Below are 23,851 nucleotides of genomic sequence, written 5' to 3' on the forward strand. Positions count from 1 at the left end.
TATTAGACCAATTGGGCCCAATAGGGCCCCGCACCACAGGGCAGCACAGATAATATTTCCCTCAGCACATGATGCTGCCTGGCCTGCCCCCAACTTTGAGAGTTCAGACCATCCCCAAATCCATAGGTCCAGCCCACCCCAACTCTGATAAGCCAGCCTATCCCCCAACTCCATAGGTCTAGCCTGCCCCCAACTCTCATAGGCCCAGCTTTCCTCCAACCTTGATAGGCCCTGCCTGCCCCCAATCCAACCAAGCCTGCTCCCAAGCTGAATCGGCCCAGCCTGCCCCAAACTAATTGGCCCAGTCCACTCTCCTATTTCCTCCCTCTCTCTCTCTCTTACCCTGTGTGCCCCTATTATGTGCCCCTATTTCATACCTCTCACTCTCATACCTTGTCTGCCCCTTTCCTTTCTATTTTGTGCCTGTATGCCCTTATTTTCCTAAATACTTGGTGTGTCAGTAGCCAGCAACACTTTGTCTAGGGGCCCCGCCAACATGGTCCCAATTGGGCCCCACATTTGATAGGATCAGCCGTGTCTCTCCCAATACTACAGTATATCTGCGTATTATCCCCAATGTTCCTATAGCTACAGGGCCTGTAATAGCATGAGATAAATTTGTATTTATTGAGTAAGCTCCCAAATACTTTTCCTACCACTGCCATTCAGTGTGGCCCCTTTGTGTTCATTCATCCAGCACAATGGTTGGAGCCCCTGCATATAGTTCTTTTAGCTCCTCCTAAACTCAGATCAACAGGACATTCTTCATCAGGTATATACTTGCTAAAGGGCCCTATGAGAAAACTTTTGTACTATTTGTGGGTATAATTATGCTATACAGGTATCGGACCGGTTATCCATAATGATCGGGACCTTCGGCTTTCCGGATAATGGATCTTTCTGTAATTTGGATCTTCATACCTTAAGTCTACTGGAAAATCATGTAAATATTAATTAGACCCAATAGACTGGTTTTGCTTCAAGTAAGGATTAATTATATCTTAGTTGGGATCAAGTAAAAGTTACTGTTTTATTATTACAGAGAAAAAAGAAATCATTTTTAAAAATTTGGATTATTTGGATAAAATGGTGTCTATGGGAGACAGCCTTTCCGTAATTTGAAGCTTTCTGGATATCGGGTTTCCAATGAACGGATCCTATACCTGTACTAAAAATTTATGTTAATTTTTGTTTTTTTAAAAGAAGAACAGCCAAAGACACAGAAATTCTGTAAATGGAATTTTGTCTTGTTATGGAGCAATTCAACAAAGTGCAGATCTGCATGATGCCCACGGTGGTCTTACAATAAACATTGTTATCCTCATTTAGTAGAAAAAAGAAAAAACAAACGTATAAATAAATAAGTTACAGTCCTTCACAGCTGGACACAAATAAACATCAGTTCAAGTGGTTTTTCCCTCCAGGGTAAAGGGGTACAATTTAACATTTACAGGCACAGCTCCATGGCGCGGCAAATTCAGCTCGTCTATAATAAATGTCTAAGAGGCGAAAGATCTGCAGGAATCCCTTTCCACTCCGGCAGGAAAGCCGCATCATAGTGAAACAGTTTGAGGAATTCTGATTCGGGCAAGGTGAAATTGGTGAGGTATATGGTTTCTCCCCCAACTAGGTAACTCACCCAGAAGCCAAATGTGCCAACGGTCATTATTGTGTGGTTACAGCTGGCCAAGAGAGCAAAGTCTTTACCTGGAGTTGACTCATTTCCATCCCCTGAGAAATAGACATCCCCCTTGGAATCGTCTATGTTTTCTTTGCACCACCTCATCCCATTGCTGGCCACCACAAAGACGGGCTCTGTGTACTTCTGACGGAAATAGCCCATGGCCTGGTCCAAGTAAGCTTTATCTGCAATGACTCCTTTCCAAACGGTGGGCATGACATCGATATAATCTCCTCTCCGAACGTGGATGGCTATAAAGGTCACGTTTTTCCGTTGACCTTTAATTGCCTGTAATATTTGGTTGGCCTCCGTTTTCAGGTGGTCGTGAATAGTGAACTCTCGGCGGATCTCATCGCGCAAGTGATGATAAAAGGTCCACGAGCAGGGGTACCCAGTAAACTTCAAGAACTTCTCATTAATATGATTATAGTGTTCAGACATCCAGTCGTGGATCCAGTACTCTTTAAAAGGCACATAGCTGACCACATTACTGTGTAAAACGGGGAGTGTGATATTAAATATAGGCGCCAAGTAATTATGCATTTCAGTGAGAATGTAGGGTTGGTAACCATTGGCTTTGGACAGAGCATACAAGGTGGCATATTCTCCCATCTGGTTGCCCAATCTCCCGTCAGGTTTAACAGTCCATATCCCACCCTCAACACATTTACTATCCTCTTCTGCATCGCTGGATTCACTTGGATCCTCTTGCTTTTCTCGATTGGACTTATCAAGGCACATGAACGGAAAAGGAAGCTCAGAAGAGAACAACAAAAACTGGACTTGAAACTGCAGTTTATAAAGTGCCAAGAAGACAACCACTGATAACATGGTTACAGTCATCAAAAGCATCATCCTTTTTTTATTTGCCATTTCCATACCTCCTGAAAACTTCGATCATGTGTTGTAAGGACAGTTGGATGAAGCAATGTCACCTGTAAGGAAACAGAAACAAGTGGTTAGTATCCACATTCTCACTAGATATATCGTTTCACATTCAAACCACATGACATGAGGTGCGAGTAAATTAAAGAGAATTAAATGAGAATTATGTGTAGCTGGGTGCCATAGCCCAGGGGTGCCCAAAAGCTAGATCTGAATCTACCAGTAGATATTTAGCTGGTGATCAGTAGATCTCAAGACATGGTCAACAAACAGCTTGACTAAATCACCCTCCTGTTTGATGCTTTTCATTCATATAATTATTATGTTAAGGTTACATAAGAAATGGGTGATTGTTAAAGGGATCCTGTCATTGGAAAACATGTTTTTTTCAAAACACATCAGTTAATAGTGCTACTCCAGCAGAATTCTGCACTGAAATCCATTTCTCAAAAGAGCAAACAGATTTTTTTATATTCAATTTTGAAATATGACATGGGGCTAGGCATATTGTCAGTTTCCCAGCTGCCCCAGTCATGTGACTTGTGCCTGCACTTTAGGAGAGAAATGCTTTCTGGCAGGCTGCTGTTTTCCCTTCTCAATGTAACTGAATGTGTCTCAGTGGGACATGGGTTTTTACTATTGAGTGTTGTTATTAGATCTTAAGCTGGCCATAGACGCAAAGATCCGATCGTACGAATCAACGTACGATCGGACTTTCCCATCTCCCGACCCTCCACTAACCATTCAGATCAAAGTCTTTACCATTCCGATCAAATAAGAACAGATCACCCAATGTTCTGCCCCTGACAGCAATCGTACGATACTTATGTCTGACAACACTAGTGACAGTCTCCCTCTGAAAATCGTACGATCGGCAATACACGCAGAGATATTATCGGCAGGCGACAGAAATTTTCTAACCTGTCCGATCGACCAAACGACTGATCTCCGGCGCACGAAAAATGTCGGGACTCTCCACACACGGTCCGAAAATCGTACGAATCCACGATTCGTACGATCGGATCTTTGCGTCTATGGCCAGCTTTAGAGGCAGCTGTTATCTTGTGTTAGGGAGCTGCTATCTGGTTACCTTCCCATTGTTCTTTTGTTTGGCTGCTGGGGGGAAAAGGGAGGGGGGTGATATCACTCCAACTTGCAGTACAGCAGTAAAGAGTGATTGAAGTTTATCAGAGCACAAGTCACATGACTTGGGGCAGCTGGGAAACTGACAATATGTCTAGCCCCATGTCAGATTTCAAAATTGAATATAAAAAAATCTATTTGCTCTTTTGAGAAATGGATTTTAGTGCAGAATTCTACTGGAGCAGCACTATTAACTGATTCATTTTGAAAATGAAAAAAATATACCTTTGACAGTATCCCTTTAAATATAACAATATACATTTTCTCATAAATCAATATTTAAGTAATATTTTCCATGGAACAAAATTCTAACTGCTTTTATGGATGTAGATCATAATGGGACAACATCACTAAAAGTAGACCTCACATTAGTAAAGTATGGGCTCTCCTGCTGTAGCCAATATGATTGCCTTTCAGTAATAGAATGTGTCTAATATATTCACAAGGAATCTCACTTTACTTGTCCTTTTACTTTAGTTCTCTACTAAGGATTTTCTCTTCTCTCCACCAAAAACACGGTGGTTGGAGGAATGGGAACAATAAATGAAAGAAACTGAAAGAAGCTATTGCCATGGTACTGATTCTTAAAGTGGATGTTCATCTTCAAACACTTTTTTCAGGTCAGTTGGTTTCAGATAGTTCACCAGAAATAAAGACTTTTCACAATGACTTTCTATTTGTGACTGATTTTCTAATATTGATGGGTAAAGTTTAATTTTTCAGCTTGTAAAGCAGCTGGGGGGGCTGACTCATTAACTGTTCTAAATTGATACATTTAGTTGATACATTTATAATACACAAAAGCCATGAATATCTTGTAAATTATATCCTTATAAACGGTGAGTAGTGATGTCATCAGTTATAAACGGTGAGTAGTGATGTAATTTCTGTCACATGACTCACTAAAATTTGTGTATTATAATTAATAAAGTACCCCCAGTTGTAAAATATGAGGATATTATAAGTTACCTCGGAGTTCCATGACCTGTATAAAAACACTCGGCCTTCGGCCTGGTGTTTTTATATGGTCATGAAACTCCTCGGTAACTTATAATATCCTTATATTTTACAAGAGGGGGTACTTTATTCACTATATTATCTTTGTCCCTGTTGAGCAGAATCCCTGAGTTTCATTACAGGCAGCTGTCTGACTTGATACAATAGTTGCTCCAGAGATGCTGCTGAGAAATGGATCAACTAAATGGAGCAAATTATAACAGTTCAGATGCTCCTGGATCACTGAGCTGCCAGGCTGAAACCCCAGAGACCAAACATTAAACTTCAATTTTGGGAAAATAGTAAAAAATAAAAGATGGAAAGCAACTGAAAAAAGACTTTGTTTATTGAGAATAATCTGACAACAACTGAACTTAAAAAAGTGTTTGGAAGGTGAATAACCCCTTTAAAATGTCTGGTTCAACAATTAGAATTAGAACTACCAATCATGTGGGTCTTAAGCAAGGTAAGGACGGTACTGATTTTTTAGGGATGGTAGGGCACTGAATGGGCATGGGAACAGAAGCAAGAAGATACTACATGGGCATGGGAACAGAAACAAGAAGATACTAAATGGGCATGGGAACAGAAGCAAGAAGATACTACATGGGCATGGGAACAGAAGCAAGAAGATACTACATGGGCATGGGAACAGAAGCAAGAAGATACTACATGGGCATGGGAACAGAAGCAAGAAGATACTACTTGGGCATGGGAACAGAAGCAAGAAGATACTACATGGGCATGGGAACAAAAGCAAGAAGATACTACATGGGCATGGGAACAAAAGCAAGAAGATACTACTTGGGCATGGGAACAGAAGCAAGAAGATACTACTTGGACATGGGAACAGAAGCAAGAAGATGCTACATGGGCATGGGAACAGAAGCAAGAGGGGACTGTATGGGAAAAGTAAAAAGGTAGGAGCTGAATGGGCATTGGAACAAAAGTAAGAGGGGGCTATACTGGCATGGGAACAGAGGCAAGAGATTTGATCACAAAACAGTTGTAAGTAACATCTAGTCTCTTATTTAGAACACAAGATAATATGCAAACTAAAAAAAAAAGCAAAAACTTGCGTGTTTTTAGTAAAGTCAACACAGAACAAAAACAAAAAATTCCAAGTGATTGTCACGCACTGATTGCATTTCTAGAAACTTCCTACACAATCATTATCTGGAAGATCAGTACAAATCAGTATACTACAATGCAAGCTATATGTGCCATTAGAGACCTGCATTAATTAAACCTGTAAATGTCAAGTTTGGAATCAGCCTTCAACAATATTGGGGCCCTCGATTTTATTATTTATTGACTCAGGTGATCCCACATGCTTTTGACAGTTTTCTATGGCAAGTGTTCACTGGGGTAATCTCACTGTAGATGACACTTCTACATTATACACAGATCTTACACTAAGCACCAGGGGATTTTATATAATACGGTAATTCATGGTACTAAAGATATCTTCCAAGAGGTCAATATAAACAGATCAAGTATAATAATGCTTAAGTAATCGCGCAAAACCATTACACAAATATTTATTCAGGTTACGGGCTTCTTTCACAGCAATGATATCCTTTGAAACACACAAAAGCACCCACATTTTCTTTGGCACGGGAAGCTTATTAAGATTTTTATTAAAGGTCATAAAAGTCACTAGAGCAAACATAAAGGCTCAGTTACTGATAAATACTAATTGAGGGCTATTTATGCTTGATATATTGCACCTTAAACCACAACACAAAGTAATATAGGAGGCCCAACATGTCCAAAGAGATACCATGCATGTGAAATGTTTTTGGATTAATGAGATTTTCATCCCATCCCAAATACAGTATGTAATGAAAGCCGAGACCGCAAGAGTTTATAGTTTGAAGGGAGTGGAGATTAAAGGGATACGAAGAACTGCATGGAAAGTTCATTTTGGAAGAACAGCTGGGTGGCCATCAAGTTGACCAGATAAAAGACTTGTGAGAAGCAAAGTGAAAAGGCTGGTGGGTTCATTTAGGAAATAAATGATTTATGTAAAGGTAGTTCTGAGGTTAGTGTGTAGGCTTGGTAGAAGAGGTGAGTTTTAAAGGAGCATTTGAAGGCACTCCGGTGAGGTTCTGCATGTGATGAGATAACCAGAGTGCTGGAAAGTAGGAAGCCCGGTCATGCTGCAGAAGAAGCTCCAGAAAAGAATGTAAAAGCCATGGCGGAAAAGAAAGAAGAAGACCACTTCGGTGAAGAAAGAAGAAGCCACAACAGAAAACAATGAAGAAGCCATGATGAAAAAGAACAAAAAATACCGCTCCAGAGAAGAACGAAGAAGCCGCAATGGAAAAGAACGAAGAAGCCCGTGATGGAAAAGAAGGAACTGCAATGGAAAAGAACGAAGAAGCCACGATGAAAAAAGAAACAAGAAGACCTCTTCAGAGAAGAACGAAGAAGCCACGACAGAAAAGAATGAAGAAGCCACGATGGAAAAGAATGAAAAATACCACTCCAGAGATGAACAAAGAAGCCGGCAATGGAAAAGAAAGAAGAACCGCGACGCAAAAGAACAAAGAAGCCGCAATGGAAAAGAACAAATAAGCTGCGATGGAAAAGGACGAAGATGACCACTTGCCGAGGAGAATGAAAGTAGCCTGCCAAAATTTAAAGTTCCACTGAACACCAATGTTTTTTTTTAACTTGTAGGGGCCCTGGCCACCAATATTTTCTAACTTTGGGGGCCTGGCCACCAGTGTTTTATTTAACTTGTACAGGGGGCCCTGGTAACCAATATTTTTTTAACTTGTATGGGGGGGGGGGCTGGTCATCAGTGGGGTGAGCAGCTCTGGGGAGGGGTGGGGCCCAGAAAATTTTGTTGTACATGGCCCCACGATTTCTCATGGCACCCCTGGTTCTGCATAATTTAGTACAGAAAAATAATCCAACTGGTAGTTCTCTGTGCAACATTAACCTGTTATGTGTTTTTCTGACTTGTTATTTTGTAAACGTCATTCTATTTTGTCAAAATCAATTCAGTAGAGCCCAAATATCCCCCCTCCCTCCATTCAAAGGAAGTTATTTTGGGTATTTCTTGTTATGCAAATCTAGTAGAGATATTTGCTAATACATTCTTTTTTATTATTCAGTCACTGGGGCAGTTTTACTGAGGTGAATAAGTAATTGATCCCCACAGTAGACAGTATTGTAGATCAATACGGCTTTGTTCATTGTTCATTCAAGGTGTGTTTTGCTTTTAATGAATGATTAAGCAATACGATATGCAGTTACAAATAGACATGTAGAATGAACAGGCAGTGCATGTCTTTTAGGGTCCCCAACATGTCCAGAGGTTGTCCTGTTTTACATATATATGCTGAAATTTCTCATTATGTGGGCCTCATGAGGCTCCCTATACCTCCTGGGGCACCCTGCAGCCACAGGGTCTGCTTCCTCTGTAGGGCAGTAGTTGGGCAGTAGTTAGTCAGTAGTTACCAGTTGGGCAGTAGTTGAGTAGTAGTTAGTAGTTGAGCAGTAGCTGAGTAGGAGCTAGTCAGTAGTTAGCAGCATGGCAGTAGTTAAGAAGTAGTTGATCAGTTACTGAGTAGGAGTTAGTCAGTAGCTGAGTAATAGTTGAGTAGTAGCTGTGTAGGAGCTAGTCAGTAGTTAGCAGCGTGGCAGTAGTTAAGAAGTAGTTGATCAGTTACTGAGTAGGAGTTAGTCAGTAGCTGAGTAATAGTTGAGTATTAGCTGTGTAGGAGCTAGTCAGTAGTTAGCAGCGTGGCAGTAGTTAAGAAGTAGTTGATCAGTTACTGAGTAGGAGTTAGTCAGTAGCTGAGTAATAGTTGAGTAGTAGCTAGTCAGTAGTTAGCAGCTGGACAGTAGTTGAGCAGCAGCTGAGTAGAAGCTAGTCAGTAGTTAGTAGCTGGACAGTAGTTGAGCAGCAGCTGAGTAGGAGCTAGTCAGTAGTTAGCAGCTGGACAGTAGTTGAGCAGCAGCTGAGTAGGAGCTAGTCAGTAGTTAGCAGCTGGGCAGTAGTTGAGTGGTAGTTGAGCAGTACCCCATTATGATGTATTTCAGTCTATACAAGGCAGCAACAATCCATTGACTATCTGGGGGTGCAGGGAGTTATAAATATACCAAAACCTGGAGGGATGCATGCTGGATATCCCTAGTGCAAATATCATCACTCTAATTGGGCTGTTCTCAAAGTCCTCCGTGCCCTAGCCTTGTGCTAACTTGTGTTACACTGTATAATCCCAATATTTTGGACAATTCATCAGTTTCTCAGAACTTTCATTTACAGTTTCTTATGTTCTGAACCTGCGGGTAAATGTACCATTGCCAAAAGTATCCCTACATACAAAGGAGCATAAATGTATATATTTCAGAAAATCAGGATTCTAGGGTCCAAATTCCCTTAGTATCCATGCATTGATTATACAACATTGGAAAAGAAATAGGAGAGGTCGGAATAGAACGATGAATAATAAAAAGAAGCAATAACTATAAATTTAAATACCTTTTAATTAGGGCTCCAGGTTATCTTTGTGCAGGCAATAAAACATGCCAATGAAACTAGGGTGAGCGTTCCTCCATTCTGTGCCAGTAAATTTATAGACCTTGCAGCCAGATCCAGAAGAGCAAATTGTAACCAAATACAATGCGATTATGCAATGCTAAGGTGTGTCTGCATATTATCTCCCACAGCTGACAATCCGGTTTTGCTTCTTTCTTTTTTTACCTGTCAATACGGAGATAGGTTTATTGCAGGACTGGGATCGACCTCAAAGTCACCCATGGCTGTGATTGGATAATAGGAATCATTTTCCTTACCAAGAATCAAATCTTTTCCATTATGTTAACAGTATAGATTACCCCAGGGATCCCCAAACTTCAGAACCCATGAACAACATTCAGAAGTAAAAGGAGTTGGGGAGTAACCCTAGCAAGAAAAATGTTCCTCGGGTGCCAAATAGTGCCATTTAGCAGAGGCGATCCTGGCCCCTCCACCGCCTGAGGCAACAGCAGTTGCTGCCGCCCCCCCCCCCTCCCCCGGAAATTCGCTCTTAAAGTACCAGGAGCAGCATTTTTGCTGCCCTTGGTACCTAGAGGGGCGCTGCCGCCTGAGGCGACAGCCTCAACTCGCCTCATTGGCAAAGCACCCCTGCCATTTAGTAGCCCCTATGTGGATTGTAGATCTACAATAAAGCTCTGTTTGGCAGTAAATCCGGGGGCACAAGGGTCAAAGTGAATTTTCGAAATCAATAACTTTGAATTTCGAAGTAATTTTTGGCTACTTCGACCATCAAATAGGCCAATATTTGATTTTAATTGAAAAAACTTTGACTTCGAAAGTACTGACTCTTTAAAAAAGTTCCACTTTAACACTTCGCCATCTTAAACCTGCCAAATTGCGGTTTAGCCTATGGGGGACCTCCTATAACCTATCTTGAGTGTTTGGGCAAGTTTTGAGAAATCAAAGGATTTTTGTTAAAATCGGACGATCATACGATTTTAAAAATACTTTGATTTCGAAGGTCGTACTATCCCCTATTCGATGGTCGAATTTCGAAGTTTTACCACTTCGAAATTCGACCCATAGTAAATGTGCCCCCTGTTTTTTATGCAGCTAAAACTTGCCTCCAAGCCTGGAATTCAAAAATAAGCTCCTGCTTTGAGGCCACTGGGAGCAACATGCAATGGATTGGAGAGCAACATGTTACTCCTGATCTACTGATTGGGGATCACTGGATTACCCTAATACATGGGATCCTTCCTTTATCCACAAACCAGAATTACAGAAAGAGTAAACAAATAAATAATTTTAAATTTTTAGAAATGTTTTTTCTGTAATAATAAAACAGGAGCTTGTCCTTGAGGGTAACTAAGCGGCATGAATCCGTATTGGTACCAAATAATCCTATTGGGTTTATTAAATGTTTCTTGGAGATTCAAATTATGAACAGACCCCTTGTCCGTGAATCTCAGGCCCCAAGCATTCTGGATAACAGATTCCATGCCTGCATTTGAAAATTAAAAATCGGCACATAAGGCAGTGTTTTAAATAATAATAGCTTGTTCCAAATAAAAGCAGAACTGAATCGGGCATCAAAATGGACGCGGGCGGCAAAATTCATGGAAACTTATTATCCAGAAAGCTCTAAATTACAGAACTACCGAGGGACGCAGCATGTTGCATTTCACCTGCGTTCGGTCCATACATGCGTCTGTGAGAGTACGGCCCCCTTGACAACAATTGACTGCGTCTACTCCTGCGCAACCCTGCAGCTAAATGGAAGAAAGTGCAGCGCAGGGGGGCGCTGACAAAAACGGCCGTGTGTTAGAGCCCTTAAGGTATGAAGATCTAAATTACAGAAAGATCTCCTGTGCATTCTGGATAACAGGTCCCATACCGGTATAACGTTTAAATGTAAAGCAAAAAAAACAGCACTTTTTGGAGTGGATTAAAAACAACTGTTAGTGTTCATATTTCAGGGGTTTATTGGTGTAAATGTTAATGAACATTTTACCACAATTTAAGATTCTAGATTTATTAAACCCCTTAAAGGAGAAGTAAAGCCTAACTAATGAAGTATCTAGAAATGCTGTACATTATGTTTTGGGTTTCTGTACCAGCCCAAGGCAACCACAGCCCTTTAGCAGTAAAGATCTGTGTCTCCAAAGATGCCCCAGTAGCTCCCCATCTTCTTTTCTGCTGATTCACTGCACATGCTCTGTGCTGCTGTCACTTACTGAGCTTAGGGACCCACTCACAATATACAGTACACATAGAATAGAAATGTCACAATATAAGGCTGATTAGTAATTAATACAGATAATTACTACATGGCAGCACAGAAACCAGTGCAATTAGCATCGGAATTTAATAATCAGCAAACTTGTAGCATCAGCTTATATTACAGACAGGGAAGCTCATTTTCTGCTGGATAATTAGTGACGAGCCCTAAGCTTAGCTTCTCAACAGCTGCTCAGAGCCCACTGAGCATGTGAGTGTCACAGACACTTTCCAAGATGGTGACCCCCTGTGACAAGTTTGAAGTCCTGGATCATTGCTGCTATTGACAAGCTGAAACTTTAGGCTGGTGCAGTAAGTTCAGTATATAAAATATGGCATTTTTAGCCATATCCATTTTTAGGGTTTACTTCTCCTTTAAAAATTCAGTAACTACTCCGAACCCATTATTCTTTCAAACTTACTTGGAACGATGTCGGCGGCAAAAGCTGGATGTGCTGGAGACAACGCCGGGCCCATGAAGTTTACAATTCTGCATCCAATTTAAGTGGAGTCTTTAGGACGGAGCCAGGATTTCACTGGGGGAGGGGAAGGTGAAAAATCAGGGTTTTTCTGGTTTCTCTAGTTTTAGTTTCTTCTATAAACATTGTCTTTTTGTTATGTATCACAACACTCACAAGCAACGGCTTCTGTATAGAATGTGCAGACTTTGTGCCTCTATTCTCAGCACATTTACATACTCAGTTGGTTTGGGGGAATGTCAGTTTCTGAACCAATTTCAGCCTTTTTTTAAAATTTATTTATTTATTTATTTTTTAAAACACCTGCTCGCTACTTTCTCATCAAATAAAAAGCATATTATGAATTGTGACATCACATTACAATTTAAAGATAACAATGAACAGTATTCGGGGGAGGGGAATAAAATACAAAACCCCTTCAGCTCCTCGAGTATTTTATTTTTTTTATAACATTAATTAGGACACGGATTGTGATAAGGCGAAACTCCAATCACAAAGAAAATTCAACCGGTCTTTCTTATTTATCCTCATTTATAGTTTTTTTTTTGTATTTGATTCCCTCTTCTGCTTCTTTCCAGTGTTTAAATGGGGTCACTGACCCCAGCAACCATAAAAAAAAGAAATAACCCGATTTCTTCTGTTCTTTCTGTGAGGCTACAACTTACTATTACTGCTACTTTTTATTATGTTTCTTTTAATGACACCCTCTCCTATTCATCTTCCAGTCACCCATTCACACCACTGCCTGGTTGCTTAGGTAAGGCCCTAGCAACCAGATAGCTACTGAAATTCTACACTGGAAAACTGCTGAAAAAAAAAAATAGTTCAACAACCCCCCCCCAAAAAAGGACGATTGCAAAATAAATAAATAAAATAACTTTAAAAGTTAAAGGTGAACTAGACTGTAACCTCATGCAGTGATGTATAGTAAACAGTGAGTCTAAAAACTTCTGAACTATTTTTTGTGTTTTACATGGGTAAACAAAGGGGTATATTTATCAAAGAGTGACGTTAGAGATCACCACAGTCCGTTAAGGCTCTTACACACGGGCGGTTTTAACTGCGCTCCCCTGCATTGTGCTTCCCTGCATTGTGCTTTCTCCGTTCAGCTGCATGTATGCACCGAGCGCAGGTGAAATGCAACATGCTGCATCCCAACCTGCGTTTGGCGCTTACATGCGGCTGAACGGAGAAAGCGTCAGTGGCGGAACTACGGGGGGAGCAGGGGGTGTGCCAGGGCCCGCACCCCGTCAGGGCCCCCCGGCAGTCCGTTCGCCATTGAAAACATGGCCAAATGCAGCCGTACGGAGGGGGGCGGGGCCCGGCTGCGCGTCACGCACCAGGGCCCGCCCCCCTCAACGAACACTACTGGAAAGCGTAATGCGGTGTGAGTGTGGTACTTTTTATGCATTTATGTCTATCTATAACCAGCACCCAGGCAGTGGTCTTTGTTTTTGGATTTTCGTGTGCACCAGCTTTAGGTTGGATATATAAAAGTATACATGGGCAAGACAGACTTGGAAGTAGTAGAAATATATAACAGTAATAACGTCACTGTTGGCTTTTAATAACTGAAAAACTATGAAAAAAAGGGCTGTATAGCGCATACTATAAGTCTGTGTAAATGTGAACTTTAATGTATCCTTTAAGTAGTGGAAGACTACATGAGTACTCTGCGGATTGCTGCTACGGTATTTAGGTGGCCTGATTAGCGATGGGCGAATAAATTTGCCTGGCACGAATTCGCTGCAAATTTCCGCGTTTCACCTCCAGCTAATAAATTCGAGAATATCCTGCGAAAATTTGCCGGTGAAAATTCACCGGCGTCAATATCCGATTTTCCCTTGAAAACTTTCAAGTTTCTCGATTTTTCCGTGAAAACATTTGAATTGCTCGATTTTTTTGTGAAAACATTAGAATTGCTTGATTTTAGTGAGAACGTTCGAATTGCTTGATTTTTTCATGAAAACGTTGAAATTGCTCGATTTTTTTCGTGAAAACGTTCAAATTGCTTGATTTTTTAATAGTGAAAACGTTCGATTTGCTCGATTTTAGTGAAAACTTTTGAATTGCTCGATTTTTTTTTCTTTGTGAAAACGTTCGAAATTGCACGATTTTTCCGTGAACTTTCCGATTTCATGATTTTTCGCGAATATTTCGGCGAAGCGAAACGGGAGAAATTCGTCCATCACTAGCCTTGATTATTGCAATGTTCTTAGAGGGAGACACCGGGATCATGGAGTGACTCCAACTTTGAAACTCTAGTCATCTACAACTCCCAGCAACCCCTTGGCTATCTGTAGAAATGTGCTGAGATTTGTAGAGCAACTAGATTCCCATCACCGTCCTTGCTCTTCTAATTCATTCTTGGTTACAAAGTACAGTGCAACTAATCCCTCTACAAGAAGATAGAAGTTTGGAGAAAAAACCTTTGTAGTTCTACAAAGTTTCTCAGCTCTGATCTAGCATTACAGTTAGTCAGTCTGTCCTCTGATAGGAGGAGTACGGTAGTATGACGTTTTTAATTTGTGAAGAGGCTATTGCAGGTGTGGGACATGTTTCCAGAATGCCTGAGACCTGGGGTTTTCTGGATAAGGGATATTTCTGTAATTTGGATCTTCATACTTTAAGTCTACTAGGAAAATCATGTAAACATGAAATAAACCCAATAGTCTGGTTTTGCTTCCAATAAGGATTAATTATATCTTAGTTGGGATCAAGTACAAGGTACTGTTTTATTATTGCAGAGAAAATAGATAAGGACAATAAGGATTCATTATTTCTTAGATTAGATAAAGTACAAGGCACCAGGGTCGGACTGGGCCGCAGGACACCAGGAAAAAACTGAGTGGGCCCTGGCCATCATGGGCCCCTGCCAGCCCAGACCTGCGGGGGGTAGGGTTGCCACCTTTTCTGGAAAAAAATACCGGTCTTCCTATATGCGGGGGGCCACGGAAGTTTGGAACCCGATGGGCCCCCAATGCTCCAGTCCGATCCTGCAAGGCACTGTTTTATTATGACAGAGGAAAAGGAAATCATTTTTTAAAAAATTTTTGGATTAGTTGAGAATAATGGAGCCTATGGGGTAAATTTATCAAAGAGTGAAGTTCCGCCACTAGAGTGAAATTCTGCAGCTCTCAATTCATTTCTATGGGATTTTGAAAGGCGTATTTATCAACGGGTGAAAGTGAAAGTTCACCCTTTGATAAATACGCCTAAAAAAATCCCATTGAAATGAATGGAGAGTGGCGGAATTTCACTCTAGTGGCGGAACTTCACTATTATCTTCACTCTTTGATAAATATACCCCTATGGGAGACAGCCTTTCCGTATAAAGGGTTTCCGGATAACGGATCCAAAAAATAATAATAAAATAATATAATATTAATAATATTATAATAATAAAGAGCATCAGTAAAACAAGCTGCATCGTTTCTGTCTTTTTACACTTGTTTTCCTGCCTCCCTGAGCAACATCTTCCATTTATTACCCCACCGTTTCCCCTCCAATATCTTCTAGAGACTCTATAAAGGGTAAATAATGTTTACAGCTGCTCAGCTCTGACCTTTCCCTTACTTATTTTTACAGTCTCTCAATAAGAAGATAATACCTTGTGTCCTCACTGCACTTTACTGTGAATTCAGGATAAACTAAGCAACAAATCATAAAATCATGCTGACAAGCCCTTCGTATCTAGTAATATATTCCACAACGAAACACATTTGGTTTAGCTCAAAAATGAGCCTTATTCTCTATTGCAAGTAGTAGCTCAGAGCAACCAGAAGATGTGAAGCTGCTGTCCATGAAAGGTGACTCTGGTGGAAAGGTTAATAGCCGGAGAACTAGAAGGAAAAAGCAGTAGTAGGAACGTCCCTGTTCGTTCTCTGTTTAGTAGATGTCCCTTTGTTCTACGCAGGATATTTACACAACTAACACGTTTAGAATTCAAAGTCTAAGCCCCTATTCCAAAGACATATGTCACGTAAGACAAGTGCAAATATTGGCGCATGAGAATGGAGTGGGCGACGGAGGGTAATCCCAAGGTTATAGGTTTATTGAATATTCTAGCAAGATATTGACATGCTACTAGGCATTTACACTAAGGGAGGACTCCACGGAGGATTTCCCTGCGATCCGACACGCTGCACAAAAACGCAGGCGTCACATCGGATGCCACAGAAATAAGGTAAGTAACGGAAATGTCGGATGAAGTCGCAGTGTTGATCCAAAGCCCCACGACTGTCGGATGCATACGCTGCACACTGCGTTGGATCAACACTGCGACACCATCCAACAATGCATTCACTTACCTTATTTCCGTCGCATCTGATTTGATGCCTGCGTTTTTGCGCAGCGCGTCGGATCGCTCCAAAATCGTCCGTGGAGTTCCTCCATTAAAGGGATTGTTCACCTTTGAGGTAACTTTTGGGGGCCGATTCACTAACTTCGAGTGAAGGATTCGAAGTTAAAAAACTTCGAATTTCGAAGTTTTTTTTGGACTACTTCGACCATCGAATGGGCTACTTCGACCTTCGACTACGAATCGAAGGATTCGTAGTAAAAATCGTTCGACCATTCGATAGTCGAAGTACTGTCTCTTTAAAAAAAACTTCGACCCCCTAGTTCGCCATCTAAAAGCTACCGAAGTCAATGTTAGCCTATGAGGAAGGTCCCCATAGGCTTGGCTAACTTTTTTTGATCGAAGGATATTCCTTCGATCGTTGGATTTAAATCCTTCGAATCATTCGATTCAAAGGATTTAATCGTTCGATCGAAGGAATTATCCTTCGATCGAACTATCTGCGCTAAATCCTTCGACTTCAATATTCGAAGTCGAACCATTTTAGTTCCTAGTCGAATATCGAGGGTTAATTAACCCTCGATATTCGACCATTAGTGAATCGGCCCCTTAGTGTGATGAAGAGAGTGACAATTTGCAATTGGTTTTAATTTTTTATTATTTGTGTTTTTTGAGATATTTAGCTTTTTATGTTACCGTGGCAACCATGCATTGATTTCAATAAGAGACTGGAATATGAATAGGAGAGGACCTGAATAGAAAGATGAGTAATAAAAAGTAGCAGTAACAATAAATGTGTGGCCTTACAGAGCATTTGTTTCAGATGGGGTCAGTGACCTCCATTTGAAAGCTGGAAAGAGTCAGTAGAAAAAGGCAAATAATTCAAAAACTATATAAAATAAATATTGAAGATCAATTGAAAAGCTAGTTAGTTTGAAGGTGAACCTTTTAAAGGAGAACTAAACCCTAAAAACTAATGTGGCTATAAATGCCATATTTTATAGGGATGCACTGAATCCAGAATTCGAAGTGGGATTCAGCCAGGATTCGGTCGCATCCTTCTGCTCAGCTGAACCAAATCTGAATCCTAATTTGCATATGAAAAATTAGGGACGGGGAGGGAAATCGCGTGACTTTTTGTAAATTGTAAAAAATGTTTTCCCTTTCCCACCCCTAATTTGCATATGCAAATTAGGATTCAGTTTCGGTATTGTATTCAGCTAAATCTTTCGCAAAGGATTCAGGGGTTAGGCAGAATCCAAAATAGTGGATTTGGTTCATCCCTAATACTTTGTATACTTATTGCACCAGCCTAAAGTTTCAGCTTGTCAATAGCAGCGATGATCCAGAAAAAGAAAGTAGTAGCATAGTCATCTGGCTGCCCATTTGTGGAAGTCTCCTGTACCTGCTGTTTCCTATTAGGTCAGTTGGTCTTGCCTTGGCTATTCCCATTAAGAGCTTCTCGCAACCTTGTCTCAGTTCCTCTGTAGCCCATGTGAACTGTCTTACTAAGCTGCAGCCTGCAATTCTTTTAAGTCGAGCCCTGTCTTGTTCCCGTCTGACTATTTCCAGTATTATTGTTCATGTTTCCCCCCAAGCAATACCACAGTCCTCCCTTTCCCAACCAAGTTTCGACAAGCCAAGGGTTTAGACGCTTCTGTTGGTTCCAGACTTAGCCCACATGGATTTGCTTCAGAAACTCCACTATATAAACCAGCTGCTGTGTAGCCATGGGGCAGCCATTCAAGCACAGGATACACAGTAGATAACAGATAAGTACTACTATAGATTATATAAACAAGCTGCTGTGTAGCCATGGGATCAGCCATTCAAGCACTGGATACACAGTAGATAACTAAATACTACTATAGTTTATATAAACAAGCTGCTGTGTAGCCATGGGGGCAGCCATTCAAGCACAGGATACACAGTAGATAACAGATAAGTACTACTATAGATTATATAAACAAGCTGCTGTGTAGCCATGGGATCAGCCATTCAAGCACAGCATACACAGTAGATAACTGATACGTACTACTATAGTTTATATAAACAAGCTGCTGTGTAACCATGACAGCAGCCATTCAAACACAGGATACACAGTAGATAACAGATAAGTACCAGTATCGTTTATATAAACAAGCTGTTGTGTAGCCATGGAGGCAGCCATTCAAGCACATGATACACAGTAGATAACAGATAAGTACTACTAAAGTTTATATAAACAAGCTGCTGTGTAGCCATGGGGGCAGCCATTCAAGCACAGGATACACAGTAGATAACAGATAAGTACCAGTATAGTTTATATAAACAAGCTGCTGTGTAGCCATGGGGGCAGCCATTCAAGCACAGGATACACAGTAGATAACAGATACGTACTACTATAGTTTATATAAACAAGCTGCTGTGTAACCATGACAGCAGCCATTCAAACACAGGATACACAGTAGATAACAGATAAGTACTACTAAAGTTTATATAAACAAGCTGCTGTGTAGCCATGGGGGCAGCCATTCAAGCACAGGATACACAGTAGATAACAGATAAGTACCAGTATAGTTTATATAAACAAGCTGCTGTGTAGCCATGGGGGCAGCCATTCAAGCACAGGATACACAGTAGATAACAGATACGTACTACTATAGTTTATATAAACAAGCTGCTGTGTAACCATGACAGCAGCCATTCAAACACAGGATACACAGTAGATAACAGATAAGTACCAGTATCGTTTATATAAACAAGCTGTTGTGTAGCCATGGAGGCAGCCATTCAAGCACATGATACACAGTAGATAACAGATAAGTACTACTAAAGTTTATATAAACAAGCTGCTGTGTAGCCATGGAGGCAGCCATTCAAGCACAGGATACACAGTAGATAACAGATAAGTACCGTATAGTTTATATAAACAAGCTGCTGTGTAGCCATGAGGGCAGCCATTCAAGCACAGGATACACAGTAGATAACAGATAAGTACTACTATAGTTTATATAAACAAGCTACTGTGTAGCCATGGAGGCAGCCATTCAAGCACATGATACACAGTAGATAACAGTTAAGTACTACTAAAGTTTATATAAACAATCTGCTGTGTAGCCATGGGGGCAGCCATTCAAAGCTGAAAAAGGAGTAAAGGCACAGGATATGCAGCAGATAACGAATTAGCTCTATAGTATACAATGGGATTCTTCAGAACTTATCTGGTATCTACTGTGTATCCTGTGCTTGAATGGCTGCCCCCATGGCTACACAGCAGCTTTCTTATATAAACTATAGTAGTACTTATCTGTTATCTACTGTTTATCCTGTGCTTGAATGGCTGCCCCCATGGCTACACAGCAGCTTGTTTATATAAACTATAGTAGTACTCATCTGTTATCTACTGTGTATCCTGTGCTTGAATGGCTGCCCCTATGGCTACACAGCAGCTTGTTTATATAAACTATAGTAGTACTTATCTGTTATCTACTGTGTATCCTGTGCTTGAATGGCTGCCCCCATGGCTACACAGCAGCTTGTTTATATAAATTATTGTTGTGTCTGAAGCAAACACACCAGTTTTACCAGTGCAGAGCAACAGTACATTAAATTGTCATTCCTTTAAAATGCTTTCATTTTTTGGTGTTACTGTTCCTTTAAGTGACATATTCAAATAGGACACAACAATTGTGTTCTACTGTAAATATTTAACATTACTAGGACTCCTAAATAGAATGATTTATAACTGAAAATAGTGTAAAGCTGGAAGGTCTGAAGTACAGATACAAGGAATTTATCACTCATTGACAGTGTGTGACCATATCTAGTCAAAAGGAGTGTCTCTAGTGGACCTTGTAATCATATATTTATATAGTGGACTAAGCTGACCATGCACAGGATGATCTACTCTTTGGCCACCTAAGAGCTATGTTATACATGGAGTTTAAACAGCGAATCGTTCCGAAGTTCCAACAATGAGTAATAACGCCAAATAATTATCGAAGATATATGTCCCAAGGCTCAATTAGTAGTTAGAATTCAATTTTTTTTTATTCCAATTTACATTTAAAATGGTACACACTGACCCCACCTTACGCGTTTCATACCCTCCTGTACTTAGTCATAGATCAAAGAGGTGTCAAAAAACGTAGTCAAAGACACCTATGACTAAGTACCGGAGGGTATGAAACGCGTAAGGTGGGGTCAGTGTGTACCATTTTAAATGTTGCCCCAGTGTAACAAAATACAAAATTACGATAGGTGATTTATATTGTAAGTTATCATTTTCTGTGATGTGTTGGTGCGGTATGGGACCTGTTATCCAGAATGCTCGGGACCTGGGGTCTTCCGGATAAGAGATCTTTCTGTAATTTGGATCTTCATACCTTAAGTCTACTAGAAAACCATATAAACATTGAATAAACCCAATAGGCTGGAAAAGTCGGAAGATTTGGATCAGGCGCTTTTGAAAATGGCCAATCCCTGGGGAGGATTAACTGCTGAATCATCAGATACAGGTAGAATTCTATTCTCTGTTGATTTAGCTCTTCGGGCGACTTCGCGCAACGATTGCACTCGGATTGGATGGCACTCGGAACGCTTCCTTTTTTGAAGTCGCCTGAAGTTTCCTTGTGAGGCAACTTTGAGCGACTTCGGAAAACGTACTGCACAGATTGCCATCCCACCGGAGATTTACATTCTAGCTGGCAGGAGGCAGTTCTGGGAGATTAGTCCCCCCGAAGAAGAGGAGATTTGTTGCTGGGCGACTAATCTCCCCGAATCTGAGCGTGTGTCTCTGCCCTTAAAGGGATACTTCAAAATGAATCAGTTAATAGTGCTGCTCCAGCAGAATTCTGCACTGAAATCCATTTCTAAAAAGAGTAATGAGATTTTTTTATATTCAATTTTGAAAACTGACATGGGGCAGCTGGGAAATTGACAAAATGTCTAGCCCCATGTCATATTTCCAAATTGAATATAAAATAATCTGTTTGCTCTTTTGAGAAATGGATTTCAGTGCAGAATTCTGCTGGAGTAGCACTATTAACTGATGCGTTTTGAAAAAAACATGTTTTCCGATGACAGGATCCCTTTAATGTCAATCTTTCCTGCGACTTATGGTTATTGTAATGTGTATGGCCACCTTTAGGCAGGAGGGTCAGATTATGTAGACCCCATGTACTTACTGCACACCTTTGCACTGGAAAAACCCTCAGTGACTGTGTGCTGCATTGTCATTTAACCCAAGGGTCGCTGACACACTGAAAGAGAACTGCGGAGCTGGAAGCCTGGTACTAGCAGTCCAAAACTGCTATTATCTCAGCTCTAAAAGTAAAAATGATAGAAACTGCGCAGAGTAAGAGTATGTTTAATTTAGTTTCGATTTGGGTTTAGAACCCATTCCAGAGATACAGGTCATTGGCACCTTTAGAATTTGCCGTAGGGAGAGCAATTCCCCAAAAGCAAGGAAGGGGGTGGGTTGCCTGCTTCTAGCAACGTGCCAGTTAAAACAGCTCGCGAGCTAAGGTTTTCTTATGTGATCCACAAGCTGAAATATGGGGCTATTTACTGTACACAGAATGCAAGACCAAATAAGAAAACCTCTTTACCCATAAGAAATGCAGTGATATCTCAATGATGAAAAAACCCAGAGAAACATGACAATAGAATATTGCAGCAAGATTGAAGCTATAGCAGAGTGGAACCAGTTGCAGTTGAACCATCTATGTACTACAGAGTTAGTGAGTACAGCTTGCTCCCCAATGGGTTTGGGTAATATTGCTGAAAAGATAACCAATAGGAGAACAATGCCCTAAAAACAATTATAGGTAGAAACGCTGCATTTTATATACTGAACTTACAGCATCAGCCTATAGTTTTAGAGATTATTTTCTAAATCGTGCACAGGAGGTCACCATCTTGGATTGTGTTAGGAGTGCCAGTGACTATGCACATGCTCAGTGGGATCTGAGCAGCTGTTGAGAAGCTAAGCACAGTGCTACCCAATATGTTGGCGCTATATAAATACATGTTAATAATAAAATAATAATAGGGGTTGTTGCAAATCATCAGGCAGAAAATGCACAGAAGCTGATGCTACAGGTTTAATACGGTAACTAAATTCTGATGCATATTGCATTGGTTTCTGAGCTGCCGTATAATGTGAATCTGAATTTATTACTCAGCTATAGTGATGGGCGAATAAATTCACCAGACACGAATTTGCGGTGAACTTCCACATTTGGTCGGCGAAAAATGTGCCGCATCAAAATTGGTGCGCATATAGAAATCGTCTCGCATCAAAATTATTCGGACGCCCATTGACTTTAATACATTTGGACCAAATAGTCTTGTGTATCAAAATTGACGCACGTTAAAATAATTTTGACACCCATTGAATTTGTTTGCAAATTTCGCGGTAAATTCAAGTCATTTTTGGCAAATAGAAAACAGCACAGATTCGTCCATCACTGCTCAGCTATGTAGAGATCAGGGTTTTAGATTTAAGCCATATACTGTAAGTGGTTATTATCAAAGAACAAAGATTACAGAACATGCCACTAATACAGAACTGCTATGTTGTAGGTTAAAGGCCATTCTTTTGTTCAATGTAAAATGTACATTGTACAATGTTTACACAAAACAAGGAATATATCTGTTGAGTCATGTCACGAGTATTCCAAGTACAAGGTCAAGAAAGGCGCATATAGTTTCAGAAAATACAACATAGATCCCATTCTGAACACTGTGCCGACACAGTAGATGCACCTTATTTGGCTATAGTACTGAGACTGTGAGTCTGTCCCTAAGACGGAAATAGTGACACAGTTATACTAAAACAAGAATGATGATTGGATGCCACTGGATCAGCCCCATGGCAGAAGAAATGGTTAAATTGTAACATGTTGTATTGCTAATTGTTCCCTCCACATCCTCACGAGCTTTCAGGACGCATGAGCTATTATTTAATACTCCGTATTAATGTATACCTCAAATAAAGCTTTCTGGTTAAAGGAGAACTAAACCCTAAAAATGAATGTGGCTAAAAATGCCATATTTTATATAGTGAACTTATTGCACGAGGCTAAACTTTCAGCTTGTCAATAGCAGCAATGATCCAGGACTTCAAACTTGTCACAGGGGGTCACCATCTTGGAAAGTGTCTGTGACACTCACATGCTCAGTGGGCTCTGAGCAGCTGTTGGCTAAGCTTAGGGCTCGTCACTAATTATCCAGCAGAAAATGAGCTTCCCCTGTAATATAAGCTGATGCTACAGGGCTGATTATTAAATTCTGATGCTGATTGCACTGGTTTCTGTGCTGCCATGTAGTAATTATCTGTATTAATTACTAATCAGCCTTATATTGTGACATTTCTATTCTATGTGCACTGTATATTGTGAGTGGGTCCCTAAGCTCAGTAAGTGACAGCAGCACAGAGCATGTGCAGTGAATCAGCAGAAAAGAAGATGGGAAGCTACTGGGGCATCTTTGGAGACACAGATCGTTACTGCTAAAGGGCTGTGATTGCCTTGGGCTGGTACAGAAGCCCAAAACATAGGGGCAGATTTAGTAGTCCGACATTTGAAGTTGAAGGCTTTTTAGATTGT

General features: G+C 40.6%; 1 protein-coding gene across 6 annotated transcripts in view; it reads right to left on the reverse strand.

The window, feature by feature from the left end:
* Window positions 1–1,226: 1,226 nt before the first annotated feature.
* The window catches only part of fut1.S (fucosyltransferase 1 (H blood group) S homeolog), a 30,407-nt gene continuing 7,782 nt past the window's right edge, over window positions 1,227–23,851 (reverse strand). For 3 of the 6 annotated variants that reach the window (XM_018226868.2, XM_018226869.2, XM_018226870.2), the window contains exons 2-4: window positions 11,903–12,016; window positions 9,204–9,425; window positions 1,227–2,616 (exon numbers count right to left, since the gene is read on the reverse strand). In XM_018226868.2, the coding sequence (XP_018082357.1) occupies window positions 1,487–2,560 (1,074 nt within the window). In that variant the 5' untranslated portion in view covers window positions 2,561–2,616; window positions 9,204–9,425; window positions 11,903–12,016 and the 3' untranslated portion in view covers window positions 1,227–1,486. 6 annotated transcript variants of the gene reach the window in all.

This window comes from Xenopus laevis, chromosome 7S (genome assembly GCF_017654675.1).
Source record: "Xenopus laevis strain J_2021 chromosome 7S, Xenopus_laevis_v10.1, whole genome shotgun sequence".
NCBI lineage: Eukaryota > Metazoa > Chordata > Amphibia > Anura > Pipidae > Xenopus > Xenopus laevis.